Source organism: Crocuta crocuta, unplaced genomic scaffold (genome assembly GCF_008692635.1).
Source record: "Crocuta crocuta isolate KB4526 unplaced genomic scaffold, BGI_CrCroc_1.0 scaffold24, whole genome shotgun sequence".
In the NCBI taxonomy this organism is placed as follows: Eukaryota; Metazoa; Chordata; class Mammalia; order Carnivora; family Hyaenidae; genus Crocuta; species Crocuta crocuta.
This window is the reverse complement of record NW_027530974.1, coordinates 4211987-4227832: the sequence shown is the minus strand read 5'-3', so window position 1 is coordinate 4227832 and position 15846 is coordinate 4211987. Positions and strand designations below refer to the sequence as shown.

General features: G+C 39.0%; 1 protein-coding gene across 8 annotated transcripts in view; it reads right to left on the bottom strand.

Moving 5' to 3' along the window:
- FARS2 (phenylalanyl-tRNA synthetase 2, mitochondrial) overlaps nt 1-15846 on the bottom strand; it is a 608095-nt gene that overhangs the window by 330400 nt on the left and 261849 nt on the right. For all 8 annotated transcript variants that reach the window (XM_077770046.1, XM_077770045.1, XM_077770049.1 and 5 more), the window contains one exon: nt 3177-3308. In XM_077770046.1, the coding sequence (XP_077626172.1) occupies nt 3177-3308 (132 nt within the window). The remainder of the gene's footprint in view (nt 1-3176; nt 3309-15846) is intronic.

Sequence of the window (15846 nt, the reverse complement as noted above, 5' to 3'; positions counted from 1 at the left end):
AAACATACATTCCATAGTCAACTTAAATGTGTAATAGAGTATTCACAGACTGTGCATATTAGCAATCTAATTCCCTGCTTTTAATTAAATGCACTCTATCATAGGAGATAACATACATGATGGCGTAGCCCTTCTTTAGGGGTAACAAATAATTACCGACCAAAGAGAGTTCTGTTTGCTGTTATTTGTTTCATTTGGTTTCAGTTCTTCATTCTAAGTGTGAAAGAATAATTTATTGGAAATGGATTTCTAGCCATTTTGAAATCATGCAGTTTATTATCTGGATAGCACAGCATGGTCCTTTCCTCAGGCTCTATCAATGGGGACCATACCAGCATCTACATGGGAGCCTTGTTATCAAGACTATATGAGAGAAAGGCTCAGAAGCATTGATGAGATGTGGTGAGATGCTGGCCTACAGGAAGGGCTCAAGTGTGGCTGCTAATCTCACTGTCCAAAGAAACTCTGGTTTCTTTGTTATCCAGTTACTGTAGTACTTACTGTGCTGCTGTGAGATCTTTAAAGGAGATATATAACCACCAATGTTAGTGTTTCTTGGAAGTTCTATTTTAAAAGGCAGGGGAGTGCAGGGGAGGGAAGGAAATGTAGGCGAGAAGATGGAAGGAACAGCAAAATGGAACCAGAGGACTGAAGCGTGCAGTCAACCTTTCTCTAGACCACGGAACTCAGCAGACAGAAAATTAGCTGTTCTTACAAATAAAGCCTGTGGTTGATGACTGCCAGGCACACAGTTTAAAGATTTTTAACTACAGATGTCAAAACACATCCGAGTCTGAGAACACAGAGCAGAACTTTGTCACAATAACTTGAAGTTCAAATAGCACAGCCCACACAGAATTTCTTTGACAAAATCGTCTCTTCTTCCTTTTCGTTAGTCTCCCTCACTTGCAAGATATTTCATTTAAAACTCATCTGCACAATTTTCCACCAACTAAAAGCACACCTTACCACAACTGTGAATCTCTTAAATATGTTTGCATCTTAGATGTCCTGGATTTTTTAATTTTTTTTTCTTTCACTTTGCCATTTGCATCAAGAACATTTGACACTGCTGATCTAATTGTGGAACAGCAGTCCCATTAATGCACAATAATGACTTGGAAACCTGTTTCAGATAACTGTATTTGGCCAATTACTGTGTGAATAAACCTCATAAAAACCCATCAAGGAAGCACCATTCCCAGCAACAACTGACATGTTAAGTTGACCATCCCCTGACCAGCTTTCTCAGTCCTGGCCCCTGATAATACATGCTTCTGGGAGGAAGCCTGGGATTCCTTCAAATCTTCTAAGAAACAGAACAAAACAAACAAAAATACCCCAGAAGTATTTGAAGATAGCTCCTGCTCAAGAAGAGATTAAATCTTACATATTTGATCCTAATTTTTTGTGTTTTCTACTAAGAAGAATATACAAGTATTGGGCTGATTTTCTGGTGTCTCTTACTATTGTTTATTGTCTTTTTCCCTCTAAAATCACTCAGACTAGAATCCTGGATACTGAGATGACTAAGATCAAAGAGGTAATCGAGTTCCAATTAATGAGAAATCATTTCTGTGATGTGCAGGACAGCCTCTGTTCAAATATTTCCTTTTTAAGGGGGCTCTGTTGCTAAATGGCTCTAACCATTTAAAAAAAAAATTAAAAAACAAAATCAGCAATTAATTTTAGTCAGCATGCCAGACCTAGTACTAATAAGCACATTACATACATCACCTAGATGAATCCTCATAATGAAACTTTGAGTGAGGTATCATTGTGCCCATTTTAGCTACGAGAAAACTAAGACTCACAGGGGTTTAAGCAACTTGCCTGAAGTTGACACGGCTGTCAACCAACAGAAAACCTAAGACAGACATCCAGGCCCAAGCCTCACAACTTTTATACACAGCCCTTAACATGCAACCTCTCTGTCCTTCTCTAGGTCAGCTCTTCAAATACTAGAAAACTATCCAAGAAGCATTTGGCCCCATGCTAGGCTTTTCCCCCATGCTTTCCTTGACGGAAAGGAGAGGAATCTGTGAGCTGAGTCCAGGCCCCTGCAGACTGAGGTTACCTAGGAGTTAAGAAGGGAAGGCTAGGCCTCCAGTCTCCCAAGTTGGATACCACAAATCTTGCACTTGACTGCCACCCCATTTCTTCTGTCTCACACCATCCTTATTCTCTAATTCCATGACCTTACCTGTGGTCTCTCCACATTTCTCAGCCACCAACAGGGCCTGCTCTTCTCCATTCTGCTGCACGAGGCCCTGTGACCAACCCTGAACCAGAGCCACTGCCCTCCAAGGCAAGAGTAAATGCCCCACTATGGGAAGGGGGGAGGGGTGCAGTGCAATCCACATCGGTTCCCCTCCACTTACTGCTTACACAGTGAGCTCCTGCTCAAATGCCCAATGCCACCAACTTGCTATGGAGGATTTATACTCTCAAAAAATATTGTTTAATTATACTCAGATAGTGATTAAAAAAAAAAAAAAACAGCTCTGAAATTAAGTTTAGAGACTCTCATTTTTACTAAGCAATGGTCCTGTAGAGAAGAGCTGTATAGATCCTTTCCAAGTACCTACAGATAGGTAGAATGTAATGAGAGGCCTAATCTTCCCACTTACCCTCAGTCACATGGCACTGCCAGCACTGAGGGCAGCTAACAACTACACATTATAGGCCCAGGTAGTTTTACATTGTATCCGGTTGCATTTATGAAATATCTTGAATTTGGGGCCCTATTATAAATGAAATAAGAACAAAAAAGGATTATACTTTGGCCTTGGTTCTTAATAGTCTATATTTGTTTCTTAAACAGTTTGGAAAACAAACTGCACTCATGTGGTAGGGATCAAATGCCTAGGGACAACTGCAAAGCAACATATCAACAAATATGAATCTATGAAGTACAAAGCCAACACTTCAGTGCCAACAAGGAAGATCTCCAAAATAAGGAAGTCTTTGCAAAATTAGATGTGAGAAGTGAAGTTCTTCCAGAGTTAAGTAGGGACAGAGTTAAGGGACAAGTATGGGGGCAACAGGAAGAGAGAGAGATGGTGAGGCTGTCCTTACAGGGGCACATAAATGCATATGAAAATAAATACACAAATGAAGGAGAAGAGAGTCTTTTTCAAGAGAGCCTACAAATAAAATGTTGAATTCTTTTCTACCTGAATTTACCAGTTGCTGTTCCATCACCCCACAGCCAAGAACTTCTAGCCATTCTCCGTGGAAGTTGATCTCCATCTCAAAGGAAGGATGAGTAAAAGGGAAGTAGCAGTCTACCCACCTAATGTCCAGTCCTGCAAAGATGCCAAATAAAAACAGACAGTGTTAAAGGCAGTCTATCCTTCCTTATGACCAAGGCTGCTCTTCAGCTAATGACAACAATTACTACTTTCTGAGTAAAATAAATAGCAAACAAACTCATTTGCAACACGTTAGGAGGAGGCAATAAATCTTAAAACTTGTGAAAAACTGGGCATGTCTTGCCCAATATGAAAAACACTTTGTGCAGTTCCAGGACCCTCTAAAAGCAAATCAATCACTTGTCAAATCCCTGCAAACAGCTGGCAGAGGGAAAAAATTAGGTCAAGATCAGGGGAAAGCAGGTAATTCTTCTAGTTCTGTAAGTGAAAATGGTATCTTTTCAGAGGTAAAGAAAAAAAAGTTTTACTATATATCCTGCAAACTTACTTATCAACAGTATGACTACTTTTGGATAAACTAATCAACTTTCTCTTCCATAAATATATATATAGATATATATATTAATTTTTTAAATTAAGTTTATAAGAACTAATAAAAAGTTAAGTAAGATCTATCAGCAAAATTTAGGCAAAACATCTAGAAAGCCAAAACATTTTTCCTACAGAGGGTGACAAATGTTCATACATCTAAACAAACAAGTACAGGCTAAATACGGGAATACATTTCTCAAAAAGCAATCATGAACATGGCACTCATAAACAAGGACATTATTAATGGACAAAAGAAAAGACTAATGAATTAAAAACAAATCTTGCAAAGAGTAGAAGTCACTAAACACACAAAAAACAGATGAGAAGTTCCCCTGGTAGCCAGATGCTCACCATGAGGAAAAAAGAAAAGTGGGCATCGGGCAAAGCATCTACAGTCTCCTGCCTGGGCTCCCTTCCCTTTATGCAATGATCTTTGTCTTCTTCTTTAAGCAATACTCCTGATTCCATTTCTCCACAGTAGCACGACCTCCTATGAATTCAAAACACTGTCTTTTCTCACTCAACATTATATTTTAAACCTTGTGGGAATCAGAATGTGAAATGAATAAAAATAATAACAAATATTGCTTCCATTTATGGAGGACTTATTATGCCTCTGTCATCCCACTTCACAGGTAGGAAAAAAACAATCAGAAAGGTCAAGTGTCTGTCCAAAGGCACACAGCTAGCAGATGACTAGGCCAAACCGAGGTCTGCCCAACTTCAAAACTCCTGCTTTTGACAAATAAAATAAAATTCCCTGCCCATCAAAAAAAGACAGTTTAAGAATCAAAACAGATGGGAACGGAAGTATATAAAACATGGGGACCTTCCCTATGCCCAGACAACAAAAGGCAAGGTAGGCTTTTCTTTCATGTTCTGTTTTAGTTGCCTTTATTTTCTTACCTACCTGCTGTCTATGGCAGGTGACAACTAATTTCTGTTACACCAGTAATACAACATTCCCTGCTCTTGTGATACACATGGTATAATAAACAAACGTTACACTGCACATATATATGGCGCACAATTTGACATATGTTCACAATGTCTACATCCATGAAACTGTCACCACGATCAACATAAGGAACATGTGCATCACCCCCCAAGTTTCCTAGTGTGCTCCTGTAACCCTCCCCAGTGCCTGCTGCCCTACCTCTTCTCCTCACCCCCACATCCCCAGGCAACTGCAGATCTCCTTCTGTCCCTACAAAATAATTTGCCTTTCCTAGAATTTTATAACAATAGAATCATATATATCACGTACTTTTTTTCATATGGTTTCTTTCACTCAGAAGAAGGATTTTCAGATTCACCCATGGTGCATATATCAACAGTTCTTTCCTTCTTATCACTGAATAGAGTTCACCAACAGATTTTCTAACCAAGAATAAAAGTTGGTCCTGTTGCAGCCACTGGGGAAGTGTCCTCAGGTCTTCTAAGTAGTTCAGACTTCTCTGGATGGAAGCTCCTACGTGCAGAGCAGGTGCTCATTCACCATTATGTTCTGAGAAGAAGGTATCAGGACACCTGTGTGTTTTTGTCCACTTTGAGACCAACCATCCCCTACCACACTTTTACTGAAAAGCTGCAGACGCAGTCCCGCTGACAAACTGAGACCCGTGAAGCACTGGGACACAGAACTGAGTGCAGACAGACAGGCAGAGAAACAATTTTTATCATTCTTTTTTTGTAGCTCCTAGAAGATAAGCACAAATCACCCAGTGAAAACAGCTTAGAAAAAAAATTTTGTTTATATGGCTTGGATCAAATTTTACCAAAAGCAAAATGGCTACTCAGGGTTAACATGACTCTACCATTACACATTTAGACATCACCTGGAGCACAGTTAGGTGAGGTCTCCGTAAATTAATTTTTCTTGTGTGTCCTTATTTTACTCTTTTGGACAAGCTAAATGCATAGAATTTAGTTTATATAGCCTTATATCTCACCCCTATAAAACCTTATGCTTCCCCTAGAGAAAAAGAATATTGAAGACATTACTGAGCCATGAAAACAATCACAAGTGTTGATTAAAGTAATGCTACTATTAATTTTTATGAAACCCAGACGAAATCCCTACTGCATAAAGTCTATGGGAAGCTCAGCTTGCATAGATAGGACCCAACACACCCTCTGAGCTGCTGGTAGGAGTAGTGTCAACAGAGCACAAGGAAGGAACTGAAAAGTGATGGAAGGATCTAGCCCCTTCTCCAGGAGACTTCTGTTACTGAAGGACTTTGACCACTTCTAGAAGTAGAAAAATTTATAACTTTGGATTGAAATTTTTTAATGTTGAATAAATTCTTAAGATAAAATGTCCATATGTTGGGCATATGTTGCATCAACCCTTGCTCTTTTTTCATTGATGACTTCAGTCACTGTGGCCCTGGGTTCCTTCTTGCTCAGTCATCCAACAGGCATCTGTCAGGAGCAATCACAGTAATCACTCCACCCTGAAAACTACACCCAGCAAAGCATGAAAAAGGCAGGGAAGTTGGCCAAAGGTTTTCAGAATACATGAAGATGATTAATATTACTCATTTGTGGAGCAGATTCCATTGATGATAATATCACAAAAACTAAGACAGAAAACATAGGTTGGCAAAAGTTATGTCCAATGGCACTAGAGCATTTTTAATCCTTTCCAACTCCTCAGATCCTGTTAAAAGTTTCCTTTGTAAATCTATATGACCTTGCAAAGAATGCCAAATCCATAAACCGTTTACCCCCTTTGTTCCACTACTTTAAAGACTTCAGTTCTGAAATTCTGCTTCTTTCACATCAATAGGTAAAAGCCAAAATCTATGAAACCCCAGTTTTAAGAAACCTGCATCTCTACTTCAAACAAAAATGGTCTTTATTTGAAAGTCAATTATATTAGTTAATGTGTAATTTTTGCCAAAACACCATATTCTTCTATATATATTTTTTAAATGTTTATTTTTAAGGTGGGGGGGATTCAGAGAGAGAGAGAAAGAGGGAGACAGAGGATCCAAAGCAGGTTCTGTGCTGTCAGCGCAAAGCCCAATGTGGGGCTCAAATTCACAAACTGAGATCATGACCTGAGCCAGAGTTGGAAGCTTAACTGACTGAGCTAGGCAGGTGCTTCCTTTTATATATTGTAACAATTCCAGTTACATTGACACATTAACAGTACTTTTTTTTTTTTTTTAACCACTCATACTGGAATCATTTAAAAATACACTTTCAGGGCATCTGGGTGGCTCAGTCAGTTAAGCGTCGACTTCAGCTCAGGGCAGGATTTCACAGTTTGTGAGTTCAAGCCCTACATCGGGCTCTGTGCTGACAGGTCAGAGCCTGGAGCCTGCTTTGGATTCCATGTCTCCCTCTCTCTCTGCCCCTCCCCTGTGTGTTCACTCACTCTCTCTCTCTCTCTCAAAATAAATAAACACTTAAAAAAAAGACACTTTCTTCTTGTTTTCTCCCTATAACCTCAAAATTATAGTAAGGATTGGGGTGCCTATATGGCTCAGTTGGTCAAGTATTCAACTTGTGATTTCAACTTAGGTCATGATCTGGCAGTTCGTGAGTTCAAGCCCCCCATCATACTGTGCACTAGGGATTCTCTTTCCCTCTTTCTCTCTGTCCATCCCACACCCTCTCCTTCTCAAAATAAATAAACATTAAAGAAAAGAAAGAATTATAGTGAAAAATTAATCCTATAATTATAGGATTATTATATTGGGTTGAAAAGGCATCTTGACATACAGCTTGTATTAAAAGATGTGATAATGAATAACTGGCTAAAAACTTACAGAGCATGGTTTATTTCACATGCCAAGTACCAGGAGTCAATTAAAAAAATTCACTAAAAACTATATATATTCACTAAAAACTATTAATATAAACATATTAATACAGTAAAATGTTTTGTAAACATGTCCAAATCATGTCCAAATGAATGCAAATTATTCATTAAATCTCTTCTTGGGGTGACAGAGGCAAATTATACACACATGTATTATTTATTTAATGGGAAATAATTGCAAAGTTTTTTCTTACCTTTGTTTTTTGTTTGCTTAGTTTGTTGGTTGCTTCATTTAGACCATAATTCACTAAACCATATTTATAAAGGAAGCTCAGAGCTTTTTAAAAATTGCCTTAGAACTGTGAGACTAGAGCAACTGTCAAAAGTTATATACCTTAATTTTGAGCTGAGAGTCAAATAAAAGAAAGAACATCTTAGAATAAACAAAACCCCATTCAAGTCTCAGATTTCTACCTATTCCTGTGAAACAGTGGGCAGGTTAATTAATCTCTCTGAGCCCCAGCTGCCTCTTCTCCCCACCATGTATGACGACATCTATTTCAACAGTGGTCATGAATAAAGACCCTATAGAGGCCCAGGTTTTCTCAAAGGCAGAGAGAGATCCTCTTTGGAGGTCTGGGCAGTCACTCTGCCTTCTCTCCTAAATGAGGATGCTGGACTTTGTTCAAGAATGAAGACAGCCCAAAGTCTAAAAGCATCTCCTCAACTGGGATTGCAGAAATGATTAGTGAAAATTCCTTCGGCATGGTGATGTGAGCCCAAATCCAAGTAGCTAGAAATCTAATTCTCTCAACTCTGGTGAGATATGACCTGCCCCTACCTGCCATGGGGAACCAGGGATATGGAAAAGGCAGCATTGCATGTCATCTGCTCTGTGTACCAGCCTCGCGGCTGCTGGAACCTTGAAAAACCAATCAGGGACACGATGAACGGGGCCTGTGTGGGGGTCTCCTCCCACCAATCCCTGTCTCCTATGCAGTGTTGCTGTGCCTAACCACTGTGACATACTATAAATATTAAATAGGTGTCATTCCATCTCACCCCCAACCCACCTCCATCACAGATCTCCTAGAACACCTTTAACTACCCTGACTTACTGGCTCACTGAGGGATTCTTCCTCTGTTTCCCATGCATACCCTGTGTATTTAAAGGTGAGACTTTGTGGGGCGCCTGGGTGGCTTAGTCGGTTAAGCGTCCGACTTTCGCTTAGGTCATGATCTCGCGGTTCGTGGGTTCGAGCCCCGCGTCGGGCTCTGTGCTGACTGCCAGCTCGGAGCCTGGAGCCTGTTTCCGTCTGTGACTCCCTCTCTCTCTGACCCTCCCCTGCTCGTGCTGTCTCTCTCTCTCTCTCCTAGAAATAAATAAGACATTAAAAAAAAAAATTTAAAAAAAAAAATAAAATAAAAAAAAATAAAGGTGAGACTTTGCTATCAGAAACACCTCCCAGAGGTGTGAGAATCTAGATTTTAAAAGGTTGATGGCCCAAACTAGAGCATGTACCAGTGATTTTATATATCCTACTATGGCCACCCTCCACTGAAGCAGATAAGTGTTTAAACTGACTAGACAAATATGCAATTAATAACTGCTACTAGGCATTAATTTTTCAACAGGTTTTCCCTCCGCTAGTAGCAGGAAAACAGAATGCAGCACTCTGATACCAGGGCTGCTACTCATGCTATCTGCACAGGATACAGCATGCATTAAGGAAGGAAAGTGAGGTGGGCAGAAAACAGGTGAAAAGCTAAAAATAAATTCTTAGAAAAACTAAGATCATCCTAGATGATTACAATCTAACTAGGGAAATTACCCATCCACCATGTCAAAGGTACCTGACAATTCCATCTTTTTCTGTTTCTGTTTAATTAAATTAAAGACCCACAGTCCCTTAAACTGAATATACGGCAAGCAGCATACAGGCATTTTTTCACTTATCTCAATATTGCTCTATTCTAATAGTTTTCTTTAAAAAATCATTTTAATAGATAATAGGTTCACAGGGTTCAAAATCAAAAAACACTGTTAAGAGGATCTATTTTACTATATAATAGTGCATTAGTGACATCACAAGGAACAAAACTTTTTTACTTATGTGAGGTGACTATTCGCTAAATTTATTGTGGTAATCATTTCACAATATATACATGCACCAAGTCATTATGTTGTATACCTTATACTATTACAACACTATATATCAATTATATGTCAATAAACCTGGGAAAAAATAGGTCATCAGGTAAAGTCTCACTGCGTCCCTGTCCCTGTCCTACCCTCCCCAAACGCTTACGGGTAAACTACTAGGGTTTCCTTTTCATCGCCAGATGTAAGCAAATACAAACATTACCTCTATTTTCTCTCCTTTTTTATGTAAAATACAGCATTCTTGCATATTATTCCACACCAAGCTTTTTTCACAAAATGATATGTTTTGGAGGCACTGACCTCCTCACTCCCTCTCTTGCTCCTTTGCTGTGTTCAAGAAATAGCTATGCTATTGGGGCGCCTGGGTGGCTTAGTCGGTTAAGCGTCCAACTTTTGCTTGGGTCATGATCTCACAGTTCGTGGGTTCGAGCCCCGCGTCGGGCTCTGTGCTGACTGCCAGCTCAGAGCCTGGAGCCTGTTTCAGCCTGTGACTCCCTCTCTCTCTGACCCTCCCCTGCTCACGCTGTCTCTCTCTCTCTCTCCTAAAAATAAATAAAACATTAAAAAAAAAAAATTAAAAAAAAAAAAGAAAGAAATAGCTATGCTACATTTATGTAGCATAGGGATACATGAATTACATCCATTATTCTGCTATGAACAATAGTGCTACACTAACTACTGTTGGACATAGAGTAAATGGTTTTATAGTTTTAATGTTGTCCTCTACAACAGTTGTAACAATTTTGCATTCCCATCAGCTCAATACTTTTCAAGGGTGCCAAGGCCACACAACTAATTAGTACAAGAGTCAAACTGGAGCTCGTGTTCAGGCTGAACATATAGGGTATCTGTCGGGTGCTGAGACAAGACCAACGCAGGCTGACCTCCCTGAGCAGCTCTCACAGAGCCAGTGCAGAAGCTGGACACCATGGACATATTCCCAGGTTCCTGCTGAGTTCCCTGCCCTTGTTGTCTGTCTGCATGTCCTGTCTCTCCCCTAGCAAATGAAAAGAGTATGCTCTGGATGAAATAGCCACATGGGTGGCAGTAATGAGGAAGAGGAAGCACAGGTAAGGCTTGACGCATCCATATGGAATATGAAATTGATTCCATTTCCAAAACCCACCCCACAGGCAGTACAAAGTCATTCATAACTTATGAATAATTCCTCATCTAAGGACCTTACAAACCTGGCAATGGCATCACTGTGACTCTTTAGCACGCCATATATATCCTATGTGTCCACAAAGCCACATACCCTTGAATCCAGGACTGCAGACAGCTAAGAGGAATAAAATCATTCCAGCTACAAAGTAAGTGTTAAAGACTACCTTTCCCCTCTTGGAGAGGGAAAGAGGGTAATAAAAGTCTCTGGTGTGGGACCTCCACAGCACATAGAAGACGCTATTAGCACTATTTCAACCACAATGATGCCCTCTGCTAAGACCTATACAAATTAATAGGGAAAAAAGAAAAGGCTAGCATTTTCTACCACCAACGGTGATAGTATAACTGATCACATAGCTATTAACACAGAGTCTTCTGCCTGGTACAAAGACTGGGGTGGTGTATTCTTTCAGGCTCTTGCCCTAAACAACTATACACAGGAATCCTTTTGATTAGGGCTTGGATCTTAAAATATTATCATCTCTCTACCTCACAATGGGGTGAGAAATGGAGTACAGCACAATTTAATGGCTTCTCATTCCAAATCTGGGCATGAGGTCAGAGTCACGAGGATAACCAACTGCTCTCTGGCTATACAGGAAGCAGAGGAGACAGCATAACAGCAACCTGGCCTGGGGTGAGCCACAGCCACAGGCTCTCTGGTCCTCAATCCTCTTCGCCAACCATTCCCACAGGACAGCACACAGACAAGCCTTATAGACAGAAGGTTAACACTCCACCCCCACAAATCTGATCAAAGAAGCCATAGGTAGGCCAGTAATAATGCATGGAAAGAACAACCACAGATCTAGGATCCAATCCCAGCTCCACTATTCTAGCCAAGCAAGTTTCTTACTCTATCACTGCCTCAATTTTGTTTAAAATAAAAATACTTACCTCACGAGTTCTGGTAATGATTCAGTAAGGAAAAGTATGTAAAGAACCTAAATACTAAATGGGTGAGTTTTGAATTGAATGTCATTGAAACTCAGATCATAATCTAAAACATCTTTCATCTTCTTATAAAAATATGGAAAAACAAAAACATTTACAAATTGCATCCTTAAGGTAATCAACATTTGCTGCTCATTTAGTGTGGCACAGTGCTGAACACCGCACATGCCCTCTTTAATCTTTACACTGATACAAACACTGCTCAATGACTCCTACTGTCCACATCATACAGACAAAGGAACTGTGAACGCAACAGCTTATGTATCTTATCTCAGTTTACACAGTAAATGCCAAGATCAGAATTCAAAACCAGGTGTCAGACAATAAAGCCCTATGCTGCCCTCCACTGGAACAGACAATGAAAAACTACACTAACTTGGCTTTATACACAAAGTGGCTTTACATAAAAGACCAAGATGACACCAGAGACTCCTTGTTTTTCTAAAACATTATGACAGGTATGATAACAAAGAGAAAACCAAAAAGGTATAGTCTACATTCAAAGATAAGAGAAATATCTTCACAGGCTAGAAACAGAACAGAAATGCAAAACAGTGAGAGAGGAGAAAGCACAGTGCTTCTGGGCTCAGGGTCCATACTCAGGAAGAGGAGTCAAAAGCTTGCTGTCATCATGATGATGTACTGCTGGCTCAAGATCTAAGGGAAGCTAAAAGCCTAAAGTCAGATGCTAGAATGGAACACTCCAGGCTCATATAAGAAGGGTGACAAAAACTCACCAAATCCAGCCTGGGGTAGGAGCTCTGAAGAGCTGTAGGTAGGCTGAGAGATCCTAGCCATAGGCATTGGATCTGCCATATCATTTAAATCAGCACTGGTCAGTACATAGGACACATCCCTATGAGTCTGTTCAGGTTTCAAGCCTAGAGAGCTAGGTGGAACCAAATGTAAAGCCACATAGGGGAGAAACAAGCAAAGTAGGAGAGAACAGGAGGAAGAAAAACAGAGAAAAGGAAAAGAAAAAGGAAAACAAAAATCCTCCACTGAATATGAATCTGTAAACCAAAATTCCAAAGTACATGAATAAATCTAATGCTAAGTGAGCTGGCCAACAAAACCAACCAACAAAGAATTCACTCCAGATGAGATTAATTTTCTAAAGCAACCTAAGATTTTAAAACAAGTATGTTTCAGGAGTGCCTTTGGCTCAGGTCATGATCTTGCGGTTTGTGAGTTCGAGCCCTGCAATGGGCTCTGTGCTAACAGCACAGAGCCTGGAGCCTTCTTCAAATCTGTGTCTCCCTCTCTCTCTCTCTCTGTACCTCCCCTGCTCACACCCTGTCTCTCTCTCTGTCTCTCTCTGTCTCTCAAAAATAAACATTAAAAACATTAAAACAAGTATATTTCAGATATCCCAAGAAATACAACAAAGCACAATTTACAGATTTGTTCTTAAAAAACTCATAAGGCAATCTTTGGGTAAAGCAGATCTAAACAATGCAACTGTAAGATTTTATCTCTCTATCAAATTTTGCTTTGAGAAGCAAAACATCAGTCCTGGTTTCAAAGAATTCCTGTCACAAACAGTAAGCAGCAACAGAAAAGAAGTCAAAGACAGATTAAGTGATGAGAGAAGAAGAAGAAAATTTTTTAAAAAAGAAAGAAAGAAGATGAAGAGAGTGAGATGTAAAAGAAAAAAATGGAGAAGTACAGATAGTCCTTGATTTACGATTTTTTGACATTTACAATAGACTGAAAGCGATATGCATTCAGTAGAAACTGTACTTCGAATTTTGAAGTTTGAACTTTTGTGGCAGCAACAAGCACAGCTCCCAGGCAGCCATGCGGTCACAAGGGTAACACCCCGTACACTTCCAACCACTCTATACATGTACAACCGTTCCATTTTTTGCCTTCAGTACAGTATTCAACAAATTATATGAGGTACTCGAGACTTTTTTTTTTATCGGATAGGTGTTGTGCTAGCTGATTTTGCCCAGCTGTAGGCTAATGTAAGTGTTCTGAGCACAATGAAAATAGGTGAGGCTAACTATGTTTGGCAGGATAGGTGAATTAAATGCATATTCTACTTAGGATATTATCAACTTACAATGAGCTTATCAGGACATGACCTTATCATAAATCGAGGAATATCTAAAAGGAGAAGTCAAAGTGTCAAATGAAAAAGAAAGACCTCCATGTCTGGACAAGGTAGAAAAATAATGAATCAGTTTTACCTTTCCACATGAAAAACTAACATAAAACAAAAACGATGCCACATAAGACACTGGACATCAGGTAACCAAGGGCATTGGTCCGTGAGATGGGAGCCCTAACACTGTCCCAGGAGAGAAGAACACAGAAAGAGCCTAAAAAGACTTCCCAAGTTAAGGAGACAGAGCTGGGAGTCTATAAAAGTCAGGGTTAAGCAGAGTTCACTGAACAGAGTGGAAAGGAGAGGGCTGCAGAGATAGAGAACTCTGAAGATCTGGGGGGAAAAAACACCATTTTAATACTAAATTGAACACTGTCAGTACTTAAACCTACACAAGGCTGGGGAACAAATAAAACAAAAATATTAGAGGGATTAATGCTGGGAACTCATAAGGACCAAGAATACTGCCAGTTCCCAACAGTCAAGTGGAAAACTTACTAATCAATGGGTTATCACTTACAGTACTAAGAAGGGTCTTACATTGGTTTTGGGAAAAAACTAACCCTGGACTAAAACCCTACACTGATCCTGTCTAACAAGACTTAACAAGAAGACCAAAATGGGTTAGGGTATTTCTAAGTAATCCCATAAGAAACTTCAGGAATATTATGAGAAATACAAAAATACTGAAAGCATTACAAGGTAAAATTAACAATGTCTGGCATTTTCTAGAAAATTATCAATCAGAAAAGAAGAAAACAGTAGGAAAAAATAGCAATTCATCAACAAATGACACAGATGATAGATGTAGTAGAAAAAAGTCACTAAACTACGTATGATAGTAGTATTCAATATATTCAATAAGCTACAGTAAAGCTTGAAAAAGTTAAGTAGAGACAAGATACAAAAAGACACGCATCAAAACGAATGGGGTGAATAAGAAAGGAACACTCGCTGGAATTCACAGCAGATTAGACATTGCAGAAAAAAAAATTGGTGAACTTGAAGATCTAGCAATGGAAACTATTCAAAAGGGAACACAGAAGGAGGAAAAAAAAGAAACAAAACCGAAAGAAAAGTGAAAAGAACACCAATGAATTCTGAAAAAGTTTCAAGTGGCCAAATATAGATGTTACTGGAGTCCCCAAAGAAATAAAGAGGGAAAATATGTGAAGAAAAAATTTACCAACATTTCCCAAAGTGGATGCAAAATATAAACCCATCAATCCCAACTCAACCAACCTCAGGCACAAAAGAATCTAAAGAAAAGTACACCTATGCAAATCATAACCAAATTGCTTAAATTCAATGACAAAGAAAAAATTTCAAAAAGAGAAGATACATTATATACAGAAGAACAAAGGCAAAAGCAAAAGTCAGAGCAGATTTTCTTACAAGAAATAACACTCATGAGAAGAGAGAGTAACAATATTTTTTAAGAACTAAAACAAAAAAACTGTCAATCTAGAATCCTTTACTCAGTGAAACTATTTCAAAAACAAAGACAAGATAAACACCTTTTTCAGACAGACAAAAGCTGAAGGAATTCACTGCTAGCAAATCCGTACTATGAAATATACTAATGACAGCCCTTCAAGCAGAAGGAAAATGATACCAGTTAGAAACTAAAGAAGGAGCAATACACATCATAACTAGTTGGGTAAATATAAGACTGTTCTTCTTTTTTTCTTTAAATATCTTTAAAAGCTAGCCAACTATTTAAACAAAAATAACCACAATGTATTTAGCAGTTGATAACACAGATAAAAGTAAAATACATTAATACCAACAGCATAAAGTCCAGAAAGGGAGAAATTAAAGTCTACTGTTGCGAAGTTTTTATACTATACATGAGTAGTATAATGTCACTTGAAGATAGACTATGAGGACATAAAGATATATACTATCAACCACAATGTCATTGCTAGAA